Source organism: Lygodium microphyllum, chromosome 7, assembly GCF_053477565.2.
Source record: "Lygodium microphyllum isolate KBCC chromosome 7, Lygodium_microphyllum_v1.1.10, whole genome shotgun sequence".
Taxonomy (NCBI): domain Eukaryota; kingdom Viridiplantae; phylum Streptophyta; class Polypodiopsida; order Schizaeales; family Lygodiaceae; genus Lygodium; species Lygodium microphyllum.
This window is the reverse complement of record NC_141141.1, coordinates 148803398-148820894: the sequence shown is the minus strand read 5'-3', so window position 1 is coordinate 148820894 and position 17497 is coordinate 148803398. Positions and strand designations below refer to the sequence as shown.

The 17497-nt window shown below is 42.7% G+C and overlaps 1 protein-coding gene across 1 annotated transcript in view; it reads left to right on the top strand.

The window, feature by feature from the left end:
- The window catches only part of LOC148034072 (protein PSK SIMULATOR 1-like), a 207740-nt gene that overhangs the window by 27194 nt on the left and 163049 nt on the right, over positions 1–17497 (top strand). The window contains exon 2 of the mRNA XM_087682064.1: positions 8937–9253. Coding sequence (XP_087538190.1) covers positions 8937–9253 — 317 coding nt within the window. The remainder of the gene's footprint in view (positions 1–8936; positions 9254–17497) is intronic.

The following is a 17497-nucleotide window of genomic DNA, read 5'->3' as shown; positions in this document are numbered from 1 at the left end:
GCATAGATACATCTCCTTAGAGGATAGACATCTCATTGATGGAGAGTTTCTTTTTTTTACTTTTACTTTTAGATCATCGACATGCTTTCTTTTTATAGGACACTATTTCACTTTTCAGTCTTATAGGCATGTTTTTCATCTTTTCTCATTCCAGATGAGAAACACACGATCATTGTATATATTGCTTTGCTCTCATAGGCCACATTGGCCTTTTAGAGATGTTAATATACTCTTTCTTTCTTTCTTTCTCTTCTCATTGCCCGTTTGACATTGATCTAGCTTCACTTTGTTGTGTTTGCTGTTGCCAAACACCTTTAGAGGCCGCCTTGTTACGTTTTGTTATCCGTCTGAGAATGACACACTCTCCAACTCATTATCTTTGCCCCGGTTCTTTGCCCTGGTCCTTGAGATATGAGAGTTCGAGGTTCAATATTCATCACTGCATAGTATATTTGTTGCATTGGGCATTGTATTATATTCAAATTCATTCATTTCTTTATTCTTTGTGTTCATTGCCTCTGAGTTATCCTAACCCTAATTGTGTTCTGTTATCTATTTGTGCCTTGTTGTACGATTGCATTTAAGTCTCTATGTTGTGGCATTTCTTTACAACACTTGGGTTAAAAAAAAAGAATGCTATCTGATGTCTAATGTTGTCCCATGTGTTGAATGACTCAGTGGCATTTTCATTAGGCTTCTTCCACAGCACATTAAGCACTAATTGGGTGGATGGTTTCGGCTTCTTGCCTTTTTGCTCCTTGTCATTAGTTGTCCTTTTCCTTTGAAGATATTCATAAGCCATGTGACCATCTTGCTCATATGTTTAATACTTAGCTACTTGCAAAGCCCTACTTTGTTCAAAATGTTTGTAAATGCTGCTTTGTTGATTTTTCTTCTTGGCAGCCTTGTTTTCGTTTTCATTCATTCTTGGCTTTTTCTCATTGCTAGTCTTGCTAGAAACTTTCCCACACAGTAATGCATGTACAATAAGTGCATTCTCTATTAATTGTGAGATATTTGATACCTTGGTGTTAGTGCAATAATCATATAAGAGGTGTTGGATTGCTGCTACCTAATTTTGGGGCCATTTTCCAGCCGTTGGAGACCATTTTTGGTGAAGGTGACTACATATTCTTGATTGGGGGAGCTAATGATTGTGGTTAGTGCACGTTGTCCTAAAGATTTACAACCTTTGATGCTCCCTTTTGTTGTTGATGAATCCATTTGGGGCTGGAAAATTGGGCCAACAACTCGATTTCACCAAATTCTTGCTACAAATCTTTGAAATTTCTCTCTCTACAACATTCTCTCTCTCTTTCTCTAGCCATTTTCTAGATTTGCTCTAAGTTTTATAGCAATCCATCCATTGGAGGTGGAGATTTTTGGTGAATCTTTGTTGTAGACCCTAATTTACAGCAAAGATTAGGGTTTGATAGCCCTCTCAGGAAGTGTGCCCAAATTTGAAGGATTCGGACTTGAATTTTTAGAGTTGAAATCAATGTATTTTAGGAGGAGTCAAAACGCTAGTAAACCAGCATTGAATTTGGGGCTTATTTATTTCCCAAGGAGCATGGGTGAAGGCCAATCCCCTAGTAAATCAAGGGGCAAATGGATTGGAAGGCTTGCTGGTCATTTATGAGAGCAAGCTCTTGGACTAGTGGAGGAGGTTGAAGAATCTCAGTGGTACTCCATCCATTTGCAATATAAGTTAAAGAAATACTGCAAGGGGCACCAAGTTTTGTGGCCTTGGTTGTCCAAGATTAAGCTGTAAAGTGTGTATTTCATTTTATGTGGATTTGCTTGTTGCTGTAATTAAGTGTTAATCAGGTCATCGATGTCTATTTGAAAGACACAATATTGGACTTGGCCATGGATTGCGAGACATAGCCAAAAGTTTTTATAGCTTATGTGTGGGGTTCTCTTCTGGAAAAAGATTGGCTGACTTGATACAATCTTCTATGTAGGAAATGGGTGTAAATCTAGCAGACATGAAGAACAACAATGTAGCTAGAAGTGTATTTGCAAGAAAAGGCTTGTGTTTGGCCTTGGAAGAGGATAGCCATAAGCCAATGTAGATTATTGTTATAATAGTTGCTGCCCTAGTGTTCACATTAGAAAGCCATACTACACAGCTACCGCCTTTTCACCGACACACCTTCCACATCAATATGTCAACTTGTTGCCACACCACAAAGTGCCGACTTGTCCTTGATCATCTCGACATGATTATTAAAAAAAAATCAATGGTCTATTTTTCAAATTGTTATCTCACTTGAGACAGACCCTTGTTCTCACAAGCTACCTCTCTCAAGCACAAATTGTGCCAAATTTGGGGGTTCGCGCCAAACTCATCCAGTTTGGTCCAAATTTCATTAAAATTTCTCCCATCAATTTCACCAAATTCTTCATCAATTGAAGAAATTCAGCAGTGTCATCAACATATTTGGGGCTTTTCACTAAATTGGCCGAATTTTGCCCAACTTTCAAAAAAGATTTGGGGCTTTTCAACAATTCGAAATTCTTCATCAACATTGAGGTCCAATTCATTAATGAGCGTGACATTTGACATCTTTTGGGTAAAAGTTTCACAAAATTGTCGAATTCCTCTTCAAATTCCCAACAAATTTTCGGGCTTTTCGCCATTTAGCTCAATTTCACCCCAATTTCTATGAAAAATTTGGGGCTGTTCTGAAATTCATCAAATTTCATCTATATCGAGGCTCAATTCACCTTGAAGTGCAGCATTCGGCATTAATTGGGAAGCTATTCCAATTTCTTCAATTTCTCTTCAAATTTTGGTTCAAAATTTGGGGCTTTTGCCTCAATTCATTTCTTGGCCTTGGATGTGTTCAAAAATCATATTATTTGGTTGCTAGCCTTGTTTTGTCTTGACACCACTGAAGACAAATTTTATTATTTTGGCACATTTATTGGGCAAATCTTCATCAAATTCTGCTGCTGATTGCATTATTGGAGCACTTTCAGCCATTAATCTCTAATTTGACCATACTGTTGATTGCTGCCTTGATTGGGTGTTATTTTATTTTTGAAAATAATTATTTTCAGCATATTTTTCTCTCTCCTAGCAAGAAAACAGCAAGAGGCAATTATTGTTCTTCATATTATTCGACTCTATTGAGGCGGCCAACATTTGTTCAATTAACGGTTTATTATTATTTGGGTATCTATTTTCTCTCTCTTCACTTGGAAACTCTTACTTTATTGCTGATCATCACTCATGGCCAGCAATAATAATGATTTGTTGGGTATGCTTGGTGCCAATGACAATCTTGATGGTACCAATAACCCAATACATGATGTGACGTGTTCTTGTGGCAAAGAATTTATGGCATATTGTGAATGGATTGAGCAAAGGCCAGCTTCTCCAACATCATCACCACCTCTTGCCTCCACATCATGAGGTGGCTCTCATGATGCCAAACATCTTCCTTCTCCACAATGCCTCCCACTCAAGACCAGATTCGATGGGATGGCTGTGATGCCCAAGTGCATGCCTTAATCACTTTATCTATGAAGAGAGGTATCATTCCACGCATCTAATGATGCAAGGCAGTAAAGGATGCATGGCATAAGCCCGCATCATTATATCAAGTGCGCAATGAAGCGCACGTTGCTTACCTATATAAGCAATTGGAAGACACATGGAAGGAGGAGGTAATATGGATGCCTATCTTACCGACATCAAAGATCTTATACTGAGCAATTGTTAAATATTGATGAAGAAAACCTAAATAATTAGCTTGTTTTTTTCGCTCTTAATGGTCTACCGGCGTCACATCAAGGTTTTGCTACCACTTTGCGGTCGGTAACTATGGGCAACCAAGTTACCTATAGCTTTGACAAGCTTGTCTCTCTTTGGTTGCAGGAAAAACAAACCCGTCTCAACCACAATGCTACCATGACCAATGAGCAAGCCTTTTCTACCCATCATTGTGCAAAAGGTCAAAATCAAGTGAAGTATAAGCATGCTGGTAAAATCCAACAAATATCCATGCTGGTTATGCATCTTCTTCATCAATTAATTTCTCCAAGACACCTTCCCATGTTGGTGTTTTATAAGATGTTAGAGAATGTTCTTTATGTGCTAGGTATTAAGAAGAACCTCCTTTTCATCTTAGCCATTGCTACTTCAGGCTTGTGTGCCCTCTTTGATGGCCATTAGTGTGTGGTTTATGAAGATTGGATACCTTCTTTTATTGTATTCACTGGCATTCTCACATCAGGACTTTATTGTCTTGATCCTTATGATCAACAACATGCTGAAATTTCTCTTGATCATACTCCTTTAGCGAGTGATCTTTTCATGTCACATGTTTCTTCAGTGCCACATATTTCAGATTTACTGATTTTTATTCCATATTGATGATTTGTTTATTATTGGGATCAATGTTGTCCAAATTGCAGCATTACATCATCATTTTCAGCAACCACTTGCTATTAAGTTATATTGGTGTTCTTTGCTCACCTATGGCTTCCCAAATTGTCACCATCGAGGGGGGCATATTTCCATCACTAACAAAGTATTCAGCTGCCCAATCAAGCATTATAATTGACAGCCCTCGTGTGAATCATTGGCAAATAGTGAAGAGTGTCTTCACTTACCTCAAGGACACCAAGGATTTAAGCTTTTTCTTCAAGGTTGTTTCTTCATTTATGCATGGATTCATGGATTGTGATTGGGCTTGTTATTCAGAGGACATTTTGACAAAACTTTTTATGAGAGCTATTCCTCCATTAGAGTTTCAAGTTATTCAGCCATTTCTACTCATGATACCATTTAAAACGTAATCTATCATTCATTGTATTGTCATAGGTTGCTATATCCATGAGGATGAACATGTACAACCACAACCATATATATCATTTTTTCTAGGATTTTCTCATTTTTGTAGATCAGTTTACCCATTTCATGGAGGGGGGGTTTGTAGGCCATCTCATGGGCCATGCGTTGATGCCCTTTGATCCATGATCTGGGCTCCCTAGGCATTTAAGTGTCATTAAATGCAGTTTTTGCCCCTAGTGTCCTAGGCACTAGTGTCACGCGTCCTAGGCACTAAGTGACACTAGGGTTAGGGTTTCATTTAGGGTTTCTTTTGATGGTTAAGCTGTTAGGGTTTTATGTTATTATAAAAAGACACTTTGTGCCTCATCAGCACATAAGTGTGGCATTATTTAGTGTGATCGCCTTGAGTGTTGTACTCTCTCTCACTCATTATACATTGCTTTTCATTCGTGATGGAGTATCATTGTGCATCGATTAGAGCTTTCGCTCTCATTCATTTTTCATTAGATTAATCACACAATTGCTCCATGCTTGGGCCAACAAAAACTCTTCACCAATGGATGCCAAATGGATGGAGAATGACGACTTGGTAGACCATCCTCAATTGTTGTAGCTTTATCTTGATGCTTTTGAGTTAGAGCTGACTTTAGATCGTGCTTAGTTAGGGTCAACAGAGTAGGGGTCCAAATTATTACTTGATGCTCGTGAGAGAGCTAGCATCTCCGCTCCTCAGTGATGGATAGCTCCAAATGTAGTGGATCTGGGATGTATTCAGCATACAATTAGGGTATTGTAGTTGACAATATGTTTGCTAGGAGATCACTATTTAGTGTCCTAGGCACTATGTTTGGTATGCATATGATATGGTTTATTATTTGCAACTCTAAATTTGTACATTTGCATTAGTTAATCATCATTGGGGGACTGATTTCAGGGTATGGTCATTAATTTTCAGTGGTATTTAGCTGATTATATGGACATCAATATATGTTATGATGTCATTCATGTTTCAGCCATGGTTTATGCTATACGATTGTTTAGTTTTGTTAGATAAGTTGAGCTCATGATTAATGGATCTATCACATGATAATTTGACAATGTTTTTGAGATTCTTTGTGAGTCTTATGTTATGTTTTATTGGTTCGTAATTTTCAGCATGTGTTAGGCATATAGAATGATTGAACAACATTGCACAATGTTGTGTTGACTATGATGCCTTATGGAAATTCCAATGCAATACTTTGCTTTTGATGCATCTGGTAGTGCAATCAAGGATGATTGCAAGGATTTTAAGGGAGAGGGTTATCATGAGGACATGCATTTTTGCAAGCTTCACTTAAATGTGGATTAATTCTTAATCACATGTTTAAGTAAATGTTGCACACGTGAGGTGCAATTGAGGTTAGTGCAAATTGATGAGCTTGGGACCCAAGCAAATTAGCAGATGTTGAAGGCAATAGTTGCAGTTAGTTATATCATATAGATACTAGGTGGTATCTGGTACTAGTTATTGGCCTATTTATTTGGCCATAAGTGTTAGTTGGTGACACTAGAGATGTGGTGTTTAATGGTACTTAATGTCGATCTGATGGTCAAAAATAGCTCAGGGTTAGTTGGGAGAGAAAGTGGCCTTTCCAATTTAATTATTGACGGGTCAGACTTTTTTTTTTTGGGCATTGAAATAATTATTATATTAGTTTTCAGTAATTTTAGACTGAAAATTAAGATAATAATGTGGATAATGTTGGAAATGCATTTGGAAAAGTTGCCACTTGTTAAATTTTTCAAAAGGAGGTTGGGAGAAACGCGGGGAAGGTTGGGAGGGCAAAAATGAAGGCTTGGGGAGAGAGAGAATCATTCATTCTTGCATCGTGAGGAGTTGGAGCAGCCATCATGAGTTGAGTTTCAGCAATTATCAACAGGTGTTTGTAGATTAGGAGTAGTCGACAGCTGAATGAGATCCTAGGCAGCTGGGGAACAGCCCCAGGTTGAAGGCATCGGCAGATTTTGGGGCTTCAGGTGCTGGCAACATCATTTATTGCTGTTGGGACAGGGCAGCAGCTACATTTGACTGATTTTCAATAATTTCTTGCGACAAAACTCTAACTTTTCTCTCTCTTTAGCATTCTCTCTCCTTTACCAGCCATTTTATAGCCTTTAAGATCTCAATATTTGGACCCTTGGAGGTTGAGGAATTTCAGTTTTCTTTGCTGTGTAAACCCTAATTTACAGCAAAAATTAGAGTTTTACCAGCTGCCTCCGGAACGTGCCAGACATCGAGGACTTTAAGACTTGAATTATTTAGGGCTGAAGGTGATTTTAGCTGAAATCAGGTGGAGGACTAGCCAGCCATCAAATTTGGGGCATTTCCACTCTTCTTGAAGTGGGGATGCCAATTGATTGCCTGAATCAAGGGGAAGAGTTATTGGTCACTTTGGATAGCAAGGGGAGTTTGGATTGTGAAGGGGATTGGGAGAATCCCATTGTAAATTAACTTCTACTTCAATAAAGGTATAGAAGTACCGAAAAGAGTGCCAGTTTTGGGACCAACCGGGTGTTCATTGTCCAAAGATTAGTAAATTTGTATTTTCAGTTTTGCAATAAATGCTAGTGCTGTAATTAAGTTGTAATTAGGGAATTACCATCCATCCATTGAAGGAAGGCTGGCTTCAGTTAGCTTGTTTGTTTTGTAATGTGTTGGATCTAACCATCCCTTTTCCTTCTCTGGAGGGGCGCAGTTACTTGATAGGCTGCAAACCATCTTTTCTTTAAAAAAAAAAAAAAACATTCAATGTTGTTCCATCTGCCTTTGTAGGTCCTAGTAGGCCACTAGGTACTCGACAAGCACCCTTTTTCCGATGCCTTGGCTTGTTTAGGCCTCTTCTAGGTAGGTCTATTTTAGGTTTTGGCATTTCAGTTGAGCTAGATTTCTCCTATTACAGGTCAGCCAACTTTTTTCCTGTAGGCATCACAATTGTTGTACTTCATTTCCTTTCAATATTCTGCCTTCAGTCTGGGGGTTCTTGCTTTATCATCCTACCTCTTGCATTCAGCACTTGTTTTCACTTTTCACTCTCCTAGTGTTGTGGCCATGATATCTTCATCGTATCAGAGGACAATCTTCATCCTCACCAAGGCTAGAAATGATGTGCTACAGAGATGCTGATGTCTGGTGCTGAAAGCTGACAAATCGGCTAAAACCACTGACAACTGGCACAGAATGTTGATGGTGAAAGCTGATTTGAGCACTTAAATGCAGCGGATTAATTGAAAACTGACTGAAAGTAGGGTAGATAAGATGTTGCCTGCTCATACTGCAGCAGTTTTCTGTGTTGGACTACAGATACACCTGGGCTGGTTGTTTAATGCACCATGACTGCTGCCTCAATGTGGATAGATCTACAATTGGCTGAAAAGATGGCCTCTTGCTGCGTGAAATGGTTGTTGGGGGTGGAGGAACGGCTGAATGCTGCTGCACCAGCAAACACAATCAGCATGACACCTTTCTGTTATGAGAAACACAGGACTGGATTGTAGCACTCCCATGTATAACTTGCACACAGCTTTGTAGGAAGCTCTGTGGCAAGGATGAGCACTGTGCTTTGGTACCATGATGGAAGCAAAGGGGTGATTGATACGAGGCAAATACTGGAGAGGAAGACCTGAGCTCTATGACTGGAACGAATCTACAGGGGCAACATGAAGCTTCTGGCACATACAAACTGTCGCAAGTGACTTAAGTGATACTTGATATTTGTGTAGCCCAAACAGGCAGTGTGAATGCACATGAGAGGTAACTGATCTCTGTCTCTTCTGCAGAAGAAGGGCATCTTGATCTAACACTTGGATTTCAGTGCATTTGTAAGGATGCTTAATCAGGTAGTATTGAAGTGTTGCAGACAGCAGAGGAAAGCTGATCCATGCTATCGTTTTCTGTGTTTAACATGGCACTTGATCCTCTGATTGGAAACTGTAGTATTGGTATTTCTAGTCAATGATGCATGAGGTGTATGAAGTTGGCTCTTTTGTTTGAAAAAATGGATCTGCTGGTCTTGGCAAAGCAGTTGAAGTACCCAATCAATTGTTTTGAGACTCATTGCTAATTAGTTTGTAATCTATTTTTTATTTGTAGGTGTATGAAGTCGGTTCTCTTGTTGGGAGGGCTAGCCTTGGCAAAGCAGTTGAAGCACTTGATACATTGGGCAGCAGTATGACCAACTTCAATCTTGGGAGCGGTTTTGCTTCTGGAGCTACATCTAGACGCAGCAAAATAGAGATATTATCATTTGAAGTGGCTAATACAATAGTAAAAGGGTATAATCTGAAGCAGTCTTTATCAAAGGAGAGCATAAAGGTGCTGAAAGAAGAAATCCTCTGTTCAGAGGGTGTTCAGCGTCTGATATCCACGGACATGTCAAAGCTTCTGAGCATTGCTGCTGCAGACAAAAGGTATCATGCAAACACATACCTGGTCTGTTAACCTAGTGTAAAGTTCTAAACACAACCACCATTTTGGACGAAGAAAATCAACCAGTGTTTTATTTCTTCCTAGCAAATAATGGGTTACCTAAGAAGCAAATATTACTTAAGGCAGGCCAACAGTTATAAGGTGAATATACCGTTTGCCATTTGGGACTTTCCCATCTTGGTCACTTTAGAGAATCTCCTGGAGATGCTGCTGCGTATTGTCTATTGAATAACAATGGTTGCTTGGCTTTGATAGCAAAACCATTGGTGGTGGTGAAAAACTGCAGACACACTATTGAATGTACTCTTGTACAATATAATCACAGGTGAAAGATGTTACCATACTTGCCAATTCCTCACACGGTATGCTTGGTTGTTTTTCCTTACTTTTTCCCACAAAGCTTCTTGGACCTTGATATAAATTATTTGTTGCCTTTCTTGTCAGATTGCTTGAACCAAACCAATTAATGAGATAGTAAGAGCAAGGTGAAAGAGAGGGAGGAAGGGAGATCACCTTTTCCTGTGAGGGGAAAGGGAACTTCATATCAGAATCCTTGTAGATTTATCTGATCAAGTGCAACAAAAGCATGGAGATAGTTGAGATTCTTGAGGCATGTTGGCCATGTAATGAGTGGGATATCTTGAGAGTAGAGATAAGGTCCCACAAGTTAGCGAAGACAGGGCAGAAGTTTTTGGGTTGATATCTTGAGATTAGAGATAAGGTCCCACAAGTTAGTGAAGGCAGGGCAGAAGGTGTTGGGTTGATATTGTTAAAAAAGTATAAAGGCAAGGTCCTTGTCTTATAAAGAATAGCAAAGGGGGGGCCATGCTAGAGGCCTATCTGCTCCTCTCAAAACATACTCTTGCAGGTTGTCAATATTTCAGGAGGGACATAGCAGTACCATGGTACTCAGCAGGTGGAACCTCGTGGGGATCCATATCTTTACTTGCGTGTGACCATGATGCACAAACCCGAATTCCCATGGTGGGTTTTGAGTTTTTATTATAGTTACATCAACATGCTTGATATGGAGACTTGTGATATGAATAACATTACATATGCAGAAATCTGAGGGGCAAACCATCATTTTTTAAGTGTGAGAAATTTGGCTTGCTTAGTAAAGTATTGGGATTGGGCTTGTTTCTGCTAGAGCTTTTCCATGACCAAGATAGGCTATTGTGATGGTCCACCCTTGTTGCATTAGAGGCTGGATCACCTACTACTCTAGAGAGGGATGTGACTTTGTCGACTCACAAATTGATCAACTTTACTGGCTCCTCAACGTCTTGTGAAGCATACTCTTCATTGTTATGCAGGAGGAGGACATGAGAGATGTGTGTGTGTTAAGCCATGAGTCAGCATGCAACATAAGTTGCTTTAAATGGCATGACATGGAAAAGATGGAGCTGCTACTGATGACCTTCATCTTTCCCCCCCTATATTCTGCTGCATCATTGGGAGATACCTTATCTTTTTCTCCCTCCCACCCTCCTTGAAATGTCCCCCTAGGAACCAACCTGCCCACGAGACATGACACAAGCCAAACTTGACATAAAGGGACTGGACATCAGACTCACCTCCTAGCTGTAGAGCCAAACGGGCTCACCCTCGATCCTGGGAGCTTGGAGCACTTTGGGCCACGACCACATCCCAAGGGTTGGTGTCCCATACCACTAGCCCACACCATCCCGTTGTATGGATGTGTCGGCCAACGGGCCAAGAGTCCAAGAGTGGTTATCACACAATGAATGCGCTCAATCTGGCTTGGAGTCCTATATATAAGACTTGGTTGCTCTAGCCCCGAAGTGCCCTTAGTGCATTTGCACTAAGTCACTCCATGACTATCGTGACCAATGCTACTAGGCCCATCCAGATGTCCAAGGGCATAACATTCCCTTTATAGGTTTGCCAAATCGGTGCTATGGTCTCTACTCAGATGGAAGGACCGACCACTAGGTGCACCTCTTGTAGTAAGAACGGTCATACCACCGAAAATTGTCATTGGCTTTTGCTCCCTGTATATGTTTTTTCCTCCAGCACTTACTGTGCCACCTCACCTTTCTAGGCCACAGAGATCATTCTGCATCAGCACTCATGTTTTTATGCTCTAGGCCACAAGACATATTTGATGCGCACTAAGTTTTTCGAGCAAAAGCATGATCTGAGATCTCATTAGGCGCTACAACCTCCTTGAGACTGCTCCAATGCATTATGGAGGTTTCCCCCACCCATTTTCGGCTTTAGTGGCTTTTCTAGCCATTGCTTTTGCAGGCAGCTTCATCGAGAGTCAATGGCGGTTGGGTATTGTCTCGTTAGTGTGCTTTGTCGAGAGACAGTGGTTGTTCGACTCCTTCCTCTCTTGTGGCTCAGCAATTTGCTCCATCGAGAGACAATGGTTGTTGCCAACCCATGGCTCCTCAAGAGCTATTTATTCATTCACCTCCCTTGTCTTGCTTCACACACATCACCTCTGATGCAGGCACCGAGGAGATTCTATGTGATAGCGCTCCCTCCTCTCCCTCTTCTACTTAGGTTTGAGAGGCCACCTCTAGGAGCTGGCTAGGTTCCCTTCATTGGGTGTTGAGAAACTAGTCATTCACTACATTTCTTTTACTTCATTCCTATTTCAATTTCCATTTTCAGCTCCAAAAAGACTTTATTTGGATCATTACTTAGTGTTTCTAGGCCCCCCAGGAAGTTGGGGTGCCACCTGAGAGGCTTTAGTGGGTGCCAGTTGAGAGAGTTGGGGTGCCACTCCAGATAGTTTGTGCCTATAAATATGGCACTGACTCCACCCATTTGTCATCCCACACATTTATTCCTTCTGACACTCTATCATTCTCTTTCACATTCTTCTCTCCTCTCTCCATCCTTTCCATTGTGGTTCACATCCCGTGAGGAGGACATTTCAATTCATGGCTTTTGCATCCATCTCCACCTTGGGTTTTGTAGCGTGCATCATCTACCTTCAACCCTCCTTACTTGGTGTCATCATCAAGCTTGCGTTTGCAGCATTCTTGCATTTTCCATCAGTCTCTTAGCATCTAGCATCACTTATTGGGTTGTGTTTGGTAGTCTGGTGGCTCCTCCTTCATTTGGTGATCTTCCTTTGCATTAGGTGCTAGCTTATGACTGTGTTTTGCTGTTTAGACACCTGATCAATTTAACTTTATAGAATCTACTATAATTAGTATATAGATACTAAACCTATTTTGTCAATACAAACGAATCATGCATTGGCTTGGCTAGGAACTTTGCTATCTAAGGAGGTTGTGTTTTGGAGCTTCTACTCCATCTGGGGTTGGATGCCTTCATTTGGCAGGCCATCTTGTCCTTCTTCACCCTTCGAAGTACATGTTAGTATAGCTGGTGATTTTTTGCGACTTGGATGGCCTCAAAGGAGTATAGTTCGCCCCCTCAATAGTCGTCTTTCATCTTTAGCATTTACTTCGATATCCTACTACTCGGGGACTACATTTTGCACACTCTACAATGCAGATTTCCAATAGATGTTGCCTCTTGACCAGATAGAACAGTGCAGGCATCTTTAGAGCTTGAGCTCCAGTGTATTAACTTGGTTTACTTAGCATGATTCAGTGATTCATCGTTCATTATCTTCTTCTTTTGTGTTTTTCTGAGTTTCTTCTACTTGCCGTACATTTTGTGTTTCTCCCCACAAACCCTATTGTCTCTTTGACATGGTATGAGTGCAAACCACTCCCTCACACTATTTTCATAGACAATATCTTTTGAATGGCAGTTCTAAATGCAAATTATGATGGTGCCAACAACCTCAGAAGGGGGGTAAAACTTTAGTGCAATTTGCAAGATCCTCTTCTATTTCCACCTTTCATTGAGTTGGACAAAGAAACTTGCTGCCCCTATGCTGTCATGTTGCACAATCTCTTGTTTGTCTTAAGGCTAATCTAGTAGCTTCTCCTTCCTCCCTCAATCTTTGAATGGTTGCGTCCACACTTGACCAGCTCCAAATAGCGGTCTCTTAGCTTGCATCAGCAAGTTTGCTAAGTGACAACCTTCCTAAAGCAATATTAGCATAAATTAATTAGAAATAAAAAGTTGAAAATTAATGTATCATCAATTTGACCCTATCCATTGACATTTAATATGCTAACCCTTTGGAACTTTAAGTTGTTGAAAATACTAAATGGCCTTAGACTAGCATTGATTTGTTAATTAATGGCTACTCCTTATGTTATTGTAGGACATTTTAAAGGTCTAATTAATGTCCTAGGTCCAAACTGATTCCCAACACCCACAAGTCCCTGTCCAACATAAATTAATACAACTTTTACCATTGTCAACCATTGTATACTTAGGGTGCTTAGGTTGTCACCATGATTTAATTGACTTGCACTTCACATGTGCATAGTATTAATAATACCAAAGCTAAGCATGAAAAATATATGTCTCCGTGACATCTTCTTTGGCTCACTGCATCTTACACATGGCATTGGATCCATCTCATATTCAAGCCATGTGTGAACCACTAATCTCTTTTGAGCTAACAACCATAGGCAGTGAGGTGTCTTCCTAGGCCTAAAGCTGTTATGTAGCCTCCTTAAAAAATCAGATAGTTTTGAGATGCCCTCTTTGTGCCAGTAGGGGGTGATTGTTAGCTATTATAGTGATCTTGCTCATTTGAATAATCTCCCTAGCCTAGTAGTGTAGCCAAAGAAGACCATGCATATGACCTATAAAGAAATGGATCCCTCCACACCCACTCTCATGGATCCCACTATAATCTCTAAAGGGGCCTACTTTACTAAGCCCAAGACCTCTATCCATTTGTGAGGTAACAGACTAGGCTACCACTTTGATCCTTTGTTTTGAGCATCTAGTGAACATTATTTGGTCAAAGTCCTCTCATTGGAGGTAGCCACCCTTCTCAATCATAAAAGTGAATATCCTATCTTTACTAGTTTTTTTTTGCAAGTAAAATGTGGCTGATTATATTACTCGAAAAGACTGATTACAACGGAATGCTCATGCTCAACAAACTAGCTAGAGCTAGTGTAAGGTCATAAGTAAATCATGTGTACAAGCCTCTCGAGGCGGTTTGGGGGGGATGGGGGCAAGAAGCCAGTGGGGGGGGGGGGGGTATCGCCATCTGGGGCTGCCTGCCTGCATCATGAACAGGTCCTGGCCGCCCCAAGCACGCATGAAGTGAAAATGGAGCTCTTGACGAGCTGTCCCATAGGCGGCACCAGAAAGTCCGTTGGAAAGGATCTGTGATGTTGTGCTCTGCCCAGTACTTGCTACACAAATGCGCCCAGTCCATGTCCTCTTGCATCAGTATGTGTCTGCCAATCTTAGCTGTAAACTCTAGGAACCTGGGTGGCTTCTTGGCGACCGTAGTGGCCGGCCATAGCCACTCTCTAGGGTTCCACTCTTGCTCATCAAGTGGCCTGCTCTCCCATATCCAGAGGTGCCATTCTTGGAACTCCTCCCAGAACACATAAGGGTCCAGACGCCATGCCTTCCCCTAAAGGCCAACCACCCGAATCCTCCTCCATGGAAGGACAACTATCCCCTCATCCTGTTGCCCTTTGTCAAGGACCAGACGCCCCCCCTCCTGCATGGTGAAGAAAGTCCCATGTGGGGCGCTGCTCACTCTACCTGCCACCTATAAGGGGATACTTGTTGGTGAAAACCTAGCGGTCCATACCTCACCAGGCTGTACCGGCTCTGGTATTGGGGGGTTAAGCCACTCCTAAGGGATTGTTGCGTCAATCTCCCTTCTCCTCAACTCAACTCCTCTTTGGCAACCTCATGCCTGTTGCAACACCTAGTGGTCCACCATCCTGTACACCTCCTGCCATGTCCTGATGGTTCGAGCCAAGCCGGCCTCCCAACCAACCCACTAGATGTGGGGGCACTCACTTATCTATACCCCATCGTGATCTCTGACCTCGGGGTTCGAGATCACTGGTTGGCGGTCTATCTCCTCCTGGCAACTTGGGGGGCTTTGAATTAGGGCCTTACGGAGGCCCTGCCACACACAAAGTAGACTGTGGAGAAAGGAGGATCCGGGGGGTGTGATCTGGGCCATCATGAAGATCCATCTCAAGGACGGCCTCCAATCACCACCAAGCCTTGGTCTACACTCCTGGAGACCCTTCTACAATAGGACCTTCCATGTCTGCCCTCCTGGTGTGAGACCGCAGACAACTAGCTTGCCCAAAAGGGCCAGACTCTGATACTCTGGGTCTATGATCCCAAGCCCTCCCTCTGGACTCATATTGGATGATGGTCGCCCACGCCACCTTGGCACAGGAGTCCTTGGAACTGTCTGACCTAGCCCAGAGAAAATTCCGCACTAGGCGGCGAAGCTGAACTACACAAAACGAGGAAAAGCACCAACATGAGGCGATGTACCAAGCCATCGCTAGGAGCATCTGGTTAACCACCAGGGCTTAGCATGCTAGGGAAAGGCGAGCAATACTCCAGTAGGTCAACTTCCGCCGAATAGAGTGGAGGATTGGAAGAAACTGTGGGACAGGATTGATGTCGAGTCCCACTTGGAACCCTAGGTAATGAACGGTCTGCCCTCTGCACACCCATCTAAATGCCAAGTGGACGCTCCACTCCGTTCTAGAGTTTGGGTCCGTAAGGAAACCAACCGACTTTCACCAGTTGATTTTCACTCCCGTTGCAGTGCAAAACACCTTGCGAGCTAGTCTCACTCTCTCCAGTATCAACTCATCGTCCTCTATGTAGAGTGTTGTATCATGTGCATACTTTGAGTCTAATAGCTCTGTCTCCTCTCTCATCGGAAGTCGGAGGCCACACAACACGCTTACACGTGACCTGAGGAAGTGAGACATCGCCTCTGCAAAGAGTAGGAACAAATACGAGGCCGGAGGGTAGCCGTGTTGGATCGATCTTTCTAGCTGAAACTCCTCCCCTCGCCTACCACCTATGAGAACCCTGCTAGTAGCTGCGAAGACCCCGCGGATCCATGCTTAGGACCTCACCATGGTGCCCTCTAAGAAGTCCCAGTCAACCTTGTCATAGGCTTTCTTGAAATCCAGGAGTAGTACTGCCATTCCTTGGCCATTGACAACAGGGTGATTGGTCTCCAGTGGGATAGCTCCAACCGGTCTCCCCCTTTGGGAAGGAGATTGATAAGACCTGTTGATAGACTCCATGGCATCTGTCCTGAGTTGAAAATCTCTTGGAAGGCCAGCAGTAGGGGGTCCTTCACCACCTCCCAGTAGGTAGTGAAGAAGGCCTTAGAAAGGCCATCCTCTCCCGGGCATTTCTACTCATCCTGTGCATGGAAAGCCTCCTTTAGTTCCTTCTTTGTGAAGGGGTCTAGGAGGGAGTGTCCCATCTCCTCTGTGACGAGGGACGGGATGTGATCCGAGACCTGCTGTCTACATCGCTGTTCTCTGGCTTAGACCGTTTCCTGCTGGAAAAGGCGTATATAGTAGTCAGTGGCAATCTCCATCACCTCATCTGGGCTAGAGCGAATTCTCCCATATTGGTCCTGAAGGTTGTGTATCTGCTTTCCTGAGGTGTCGGGCTGATGCACTTGGAAAAACTCCTTGCACATCATGTCCCCCTTCCGCTCCCAAAAGGCTGCTGAGGTGTGGAATGGAAACTCCGAGCACTTGTCCTCTAGGCTAGCGAGGACTGCTTGTGCGTGCACCTCTTGTGCGTGGAGGATGGGATCCCTTGGTGCCTCCTGCAGTAGTCTCTGTGTGGCTGCTAGGTCTCGCCGGAGTGCTCTTTCTTGCTCCCAGCTCTGATGCCTAGCTTGTAGGGTTGCCTCTTGGCATATCCTGCTTGACTTGGCTAGGTTCTCTACAACCTTCTTTGCAATCCGGTCCCTCCCGCCCCATTCCCTAGTCCAAATCTGCTCAATCTGTCTCTTCACCTCCTTCCTCTTGTAGATTGAGTGAGGGATCCGACAGGATCGTGTGTCTAGGGTAGAGGCTGGGGCATTAAGTGTTAGGAGAACCGGGCAGTGATCAGACAAAGTAGTGCTAGCCAACTGTCCTACCTAGCCTCCACGAGAGCATTCCCACTCTCCCACATAAAACTTGTCTAGCCGCTCCAGCAAAACTCCGCCTAGCCACTTGTATCCCCAAGAGAAGTCCAACGACCTCTCCCTCGTGTGGAAAGCTGGGTCTTTCCAAGCATCCCATGCTCCTATTGCCAGTAGGAAGACCTCCCATGCCTCTTGCTCCTCCCTAGCCATG